General features: G+C 29.1%; 1 protein-coding gene across 1 annotated transcript; it reads right to left on the bottom strand.

Moving 5' to 3' along the window:
* Nucleotides 1–1,548: 1,548 nt before the first annotated feature.
* LOC126669591 (uncharacterized) lies at nt 1,549–1,986 on the bottom strand. Its single transcript, XM_050363098.2, has one exon. It carries the CDS (start codon nt 1,926–1,928, stop codon nt 1,575–1,577), a length of 354 nt encoding a protein of 117 aa, XP_050219055.1. The 5' UTR covers nt 1,929–1,986; the 3' UTR covers nt 1,549–1,574.
* Nucleotides 1,987–7,034: the final 5,048 nt, after the last annotated feature.

Genomic DNA, 7,034 nt, shown 5'->3' with positions numbered 1-7,034 from the left:
TTAGGATCATCTCAGCTGATTGAAGCGAAGCAGATGTGAAAATAATTGCATCATCAGCAAAGAGCAAATGCGAAATAGATGGACAAAATCTATTAACCTTCGTCCCTGTAACTGATGAAGATGAATTGCTCTATCTAGCATAAAGGAGAGCCCTTGAGCACATAACACAAATAAGATCGGAGATAAAGGACCCCCCTAACGTAAACCTCTTGTAGGCCAAATATAACCATAATCAGAAGCACTTATTTGAAAAGAATATGACACTGTAGATACACATTCCAAAATCCAAGCAATAAACCGAGTATCAAAACCGCAACAAGTAAGAATATGTTGCAAATAAGACCACTCCAGTCGATCATAAGCCTTGCTAATGTCTACTTTCAGTGCCATATAACCCTTCCTACCCAGCATTTGATGATTCATAAAATGAAAAAGCTCATGAACCATTAAAATATTGTCTGAGATAGATCTACCCTTAATGAAAGCATTTTGGGAAGTTGGGAATAAAATAGGTAAAAACTTTGAAGCCTCGAAGTCAATATTTTAGAGATAATCTTATAAAACACTAAACATAAAATTAATGCATGAAAAAATCTGTGCATGAAAAAATCTGGTATTCTTATCCCCACATTGTAACCAAGAAACATGTGACTTCTGAGCCCAATAAGTTTCTTCTTGACGATGAGCCTAAAGTAATTGAGCTTCTAAACCTTTAACATAATACCACTGAACTTGAGAACAACGTAACTGAGTAGCAATAGTCAGTTGATCTTTGAAATAAACAATACGCTTTTTTAGAAGTTGACTGAGAGCGCCAAGATAATAGTCGATGTCTAATCATTTTCAGCTTCATAAACACTAACAAAGCTAACAATTGATTAGTTGAGTAAGTGGGGAGCTACTAAGATGACAAAATAAGATATCAGTCCTAATAGAAGTAGGTTGAGCATCTGTACATGCTACCAAAAAGGAGGTGTAATACTCGATAGTAATATTTGTATTTTCGTCCCTTTTATTTAAAAATCAAATGAATTGACGGAATCAAAATTGAGATACCAAATCATTTGATTTTTTAAACAGTGGGTAACAAACTGTGAATTATGACAAATGTGAGGGTCATAGAGTAATTTGCTCAAAAAATAATAATAGCAAAGACGAGTGGAGATGAAAGAAAAATCAAAGATCGTTTCAAAATTAAAATTGGATTTATAAAAAAGAAAAAAATGTATATAAAAATGAAAATTAAATAAAATTATTGTAGTCGGAATAGGAAGGTAAGTCGATGGTTGAATGAATGCCGCCCTCCTTGCTCCTCACTTAGTTCCGCCCATAAATAATATGTTTATATAACTTCATATATTTTTTTTTGTAAATGTAATCAACAATTTTTGTTCAAAATAAATTTTTTATTCTAATTGTCATACCCCTAATAATCAGAAAATTAATGCATGAAAGAAAATTTCTGAAACTCTAAAACCAGTCAATAAACAATTGGCTTTCTATGTATATACACAATGATCAAAACCTATATATATACAGTCTCTAAACAAACAAATTGAATTCTTAAAAATTCCTTAACTAATTAATAAATCACACTCAGGAATACTCTGTAAATGAGGCCTCCATGATTTCTGATGCGCATCAAACGATTGATTACTAACACTAATCAACTGACCTAAAACTTGTTCTATCGATAATTCTTTCATATCAACTCTACCAAGCAATTCCTCAAGCTGCTTCTTCGTAATCTTGATCTTTATTTCCGTATTTGATGTCTTAGACTTAGCTGATAAAGATTTCGTCAAGTCTCTGTTTTGATCTCCGAGAAGCTGTCGCTCTTCCATGTCGTCCGGCGACGGAGACGGTGATGATCCCCATTCGTCTCCGCCCCATTGGGTGGAGGATTCGCGGTGTATGCAGTTACCCATTTTGAATTCTGTTTGGTTTGTTGGCGTAGGTGTAAAGAGATGAGCAATAAGGTTATGGAGATGGAGAGGTGGTGGGTTTTTATATTAGTGGAAAGTGTTTGTTTTTTTTATTGTTTTTTTAATTAATGGAGTGGGACCGGGAGAAGATGGAGTCAAACCTAATAATTGCCACATAGGATAAGGTTGTTGGCTGACTTGGCAATGTAATTAGTGGTGACCCCATGTGATTGCACATGTGGATGACCTTTATGTGCACTATCATCATTGTCTTTCAATATTGGTTGCTTTTTTAAAGTTGTTGATTTTAGATGGCTTGGCTTCAAGTTTTATATTTTGACTTCAAAATTAAAAATTATACTACATCACTGATTTTTAGATTACTATCATGTTGTGTTTTTTTAATTTATTGGAAGGATTCAATATTGTTATCTCGATTAATTAAGTGATTTATAATATTTGAAGAGTGATATCGTTTGTTTATCCAGAGAATTAATAAATTGTGAATATTTAAATAAAATGTACTCCCTCCGTTCTGTTTAAGAAAGGACATATCTCATTTTTATTTGTAACATCTAAGAAGGCCATATCGTGTTTTCTGTGCCAATTTATATTGAACTTCCACTTTTATCCCTTTAGTTATTTCAATATGCATTAAATACAACTCAATTTACAATACATATATTCTATTATTAGAAGAAACCATACTAATTAGGCCAAATGTTGTAAAAAGGCCAAACCTTTCATAAAAATTTCACAAAAGTCCTGACCTTTCAATTTTATCGATTTTGGCCAAAAACAAATTATTTGGTTTCAATTATGGCCAACCCTCAATTTGATTTCAATTTGCCTATGTGACACCTATGTGGTGCCTATGTGGCATGCCAAATATTGAAAGGTCAGGACTTTTGTGAAACCAAATAATCCATTTTTGGCCAAAATCGACCAAATTGAAAGGTCAGGACTTTTGTGAAATCAAATAATCAGTTTTTGGCCAAAATCGACAAAATTGAAAGGTCAGGACTTTTGTGAAACTTTTGTGAAAGGTTTGGCCTTTTTACAACATTTGGCCTACTAATTAATAGGGATAGACATGATAAAATAAACTATTGTCTTATTTTATTAATATTTGTGCAAAATTCATTTGTTCCTTCTTAAACGGGACGGAGGGAGTAATTTATTTTTTACTCTCACAATAAATGTGATAAAATTTTATCTAAATAGATAAATATGGTCTTATAAAGACTCGAGCACAAAGTTCAAAATATTTGATAGATAAGTATGAGATATGATAAATAAGTTAGTATTATATTTTCATCTAAAGTTAGTATTATATTTTGATTGAATTTTTTTATTAAATTATGAATTTTATTTTATTATGAAAAAATCTAATTAAAATTTAATAATATCAAAAATAATTAAATTAACTTGATCATGTTGTCATTCATTGCATATTCTAAACTTTATAAAGCTCCAAGTGAAAACAAAAACATCCAATAAATAAATCCATTCAATAATTTCAAGATTTACTACAAGATTTGATAATTATATATACCTCACTAAACTAATTACTAGTACTAGCTATATTTAGGTGAAAGCCGCACGGCTAGTTAGAGAGAGGTGGTGAGCCATCAAGCTAACAGGCTAAAGACTAATTACGTGGCTTGGCAAGTGTGAACACACTTCTTAACGGAATCTCTGGAATTAAAAGTAGATGTGAACGCAAATTAGGAAAGGAATCTAACAGAATATAGATGCCCGTTATCCATTACTACATTTTCACGTATGGCGCCTTCTCATTATCATCCTAATCATCACCTTAATAATCTATCTTATCCATTAAACTATAGATTCCATCCACACTAACATATACTTAAGGTACTTAAGGAAGGCAGGGGGTGTACGTTGTTAGAGCATTTCCACTCCGGTGCTAAAAATACCTCATAATATTATAATTTACTACTCCCTCCGTCCCATTTTATTTGTCCACTTCCTATTTTCACACATATTAAGAAAACATTCAATACTAACAATTTTTTCTTTTGTATCCATTTTTACTTCTTGAAAATTACTATATTGAAAATAAAAATAGTCAATATAATAATAATAACATTAAATGCCAACACAAATGCAAGAATAATATCCATAAATATTAAGGGTAAAAGAGGAAAATATGTGTATATAATACAATTGTGACGATCATTTTGGGATATCTAAATATAATATAGTGGACAAACAAAATGGGACGGAGGGAGTAGTATTTAGTATAAATCACATCTCTATTGCACTTCTATTTCATGTGCTAAATGTAGCATATGCTAAATTTTGTGCTAAATTTATTAAAAAATTTAGCATATGCCAAATTTTATTATATCTAAATTATTTACAGATTTGCCATCAATAATAATAATTACTTATAAAATTATAAATTTAGCATTTAGTTTAACATTTTGCAATGGAGTAAATTTCAACAATATATGCTATATATATATATATATATATATATATATATATATATCATTTTATCTTATTTTGTGCTAAAAATAGCATAAAAAAATACAACGTGCAATGGAGATGCTTTTAGCGTCATAATATGCTATTATAGGGTAGTATAATCTTTTTCTTTATTGATTAGTTTTACCTATATAAACTTCTTATGTTATAGAGTGTAAAGATTTCTCTTTTATTTTTAGCTTCTATAAAAAAAAAAATTATTGTCATTTTAAATGAGCAAAAGCATTTATCTACCATTTAAAATAAAATACTCGTTATGTCCCGTTTAAGAAGGAACAAATGATTTTTTCATATAAATTAAAAAAGTATTAATTATTATAGTGTTTTTTTATTTTATTTCTATTTATGATAGTGTTGTATCTTATATATGGACTAATAGTCATTAATTATGAAAAGAGGAAAAAGGATAAAAAAAGAAAATTTATATAAATTGATATAAAAATACAATATTTTCTTTTTAAGTGAGACAAATAAAAATAAAATATGTCCTTTTTTAAATGGGACGAAAAGAGTACTTATTAAATTGAAGACACGGCTATTAACTTGTTATGGAGTAGTTTTTAGTTGGTGGGTCTAAGTTGGCTCCTTCTTCACTTTCAGGAACCGCTCCTCTTAATCCACACCCACCATTATGTTTTTCTTCACTTTGATCTTCCACTTGTGGGAGCCGCTACATTTCACGAACCGGCGATTCCAATTTAAAAATATTGGTTTTCAATTCAATATAAAATAAAACTATCTTTTGAGAAATTTCAGGCTAGTTTAAAATAGGCCTATTTTGATTTATAATTTTAATTTGGTGGGTGTATTCTTTAAAATATATATTTTTTTAAAATAGTTTCACTAATAAAATTTATAAAAAATCAAGATTTTATCTATTTCAGATGTATTTAAAAATATGATTATTTATCATATAAATAAGACACACGCACGTAATTTGAGCCATTAATATAATGCACATATTCTTGAATTCAGGGAGTGTATAGCAAATTTTTTATTTTTTGGTAATAATAAGTGCTGGTGCCGGTTTCGAACTGAATTCCCGATTCCGATTTTAAAACTATAAAATTGATTAAAACCGTGAGACCTGTGATTTCAAAATTGATTTTTGTTCCAATTTTAATTAGTCTCGGTTTTGATCGAGTCGGTTTTGGTTTAAAACTGGCCCGTGGCCAGGGCTACTTCTTTGACGCTTCTTCATTTTTAAAAAAACTCGAGAATAACAAAAGTTAAAAATATCTATTATCTATTTGTACTCAATACGTTCTTTACATGTGTCACTCCCACTTTGAGAGGGAAAGGCATAATTTTGGTGCATTTTTAGTGCTCACGTGTATTGCAAAGTGTCCCTCACTATTTGTTTTGGTAATATTATGAGGTGTTTTGAACGTGTCTCAACTATAAAACGACATCTTAAATTTTTTATGTTCAGATTAATTTCTATTCAAGTCGGATAGATTTTTTGCGGGAGATAAAATTTTAACTTTATATTTTAAACAACTAGAAAAGCGCCTTAACAACTCACATGTATTTTGAGGTTAGTGTCCCCCACTTACTAAAATACTCCGTCCGTCTTAAAAATAGAGGTCATTTGGACAAATAAAAGAAAATAATTAAATTTATTAAAATTAATTTTATTATTCACCTTTTCATTTTTATTTTTTTATGTATATTAATAATATATCAATAACTAATTTTTTTATTTGTGATTCTTGTATTAGAATATGGAAAGATTAATTCATCTTATATTAGGGACATAAAACTTTCGGTGTTTAAGTTGTTTACTAATTAATTTAGAAAATGACCTATAATTTAGGACATCGAAAATAAAAAGATAACCTATTATTTTGAGACGGAAAAAATATTTTTTTTATTAACTTTCACTTATAATAGAGGAAAATAATAAAAAAATACAATGGCTAATAGAGATTATAGATAAATTTGTAAAGTTGTCTAACATACAACTCAACAACAACAAAAATAATAATAAAAAAGATTATGAATCGAAGTTAAATGGAATAACTCAACGAGCTAATATAGAATATGACATTGTCTCAATAATATAAATTTAAAGTTAGCCAAAAGCGCATTTTGTATGACATTGTGCATATACTTTGCGAAGTTTATATACATTCGATAAAAAATAATTAAATTTTAATAATATCATACTAAAACTATTTTTCAAATATAATACTTCCTCTGTCTCAATATAGTTGTCCACTTTAAATAATGTTTTTGTCCTAAAACTCTTGTCCACTTTCAAAAAGTAACTAACCTTTACACTCAATTTTCCTATATCATCCCTATTTAAAATCCACTAAGACCATCTCCAACTCATACTCACTTTTGGGTATGGGTCTTGTTTTTCAACTCCAACACATACCTACTTCGCACCTCATTTCTTTGTTTGTGAATAGTAGCAACATGCTTCTTGGTATGCACTATTCACACAAACCCATTTTTGATTAATTGAATATTTGCTTTTAATTACAATTTATATAGCTAACTTTATAAATATTCATTTTGGTCCAATTTTTCATTAAATACCAATTAAAATTTTAATAATGTAATCCAAATTATTTTTATTGAAAATAA

The sequence above is a fragment of the Mercurialis annua genome, linkage group LG2, assembly GCF_937616625.2.
Source record: "Mercurialis annua linkage group LG2, ddMerAnnu1.2, whole genome shotgun sequence".
In the NCBI taxonomy this organism is placed as follows: domain Eukaryota; kingdom Viridiplantae; phylum Streptophyta; class Magnoliopsida; order Malpighiales; family Euphorbiaceae; genus Mercurialis; species Mercurialis annua.
The sequence above is the reverse complement of the archived record's forward strand: the minus strand, read 5'-3'. Positions and strand labels throughout refer to the sequence as shown.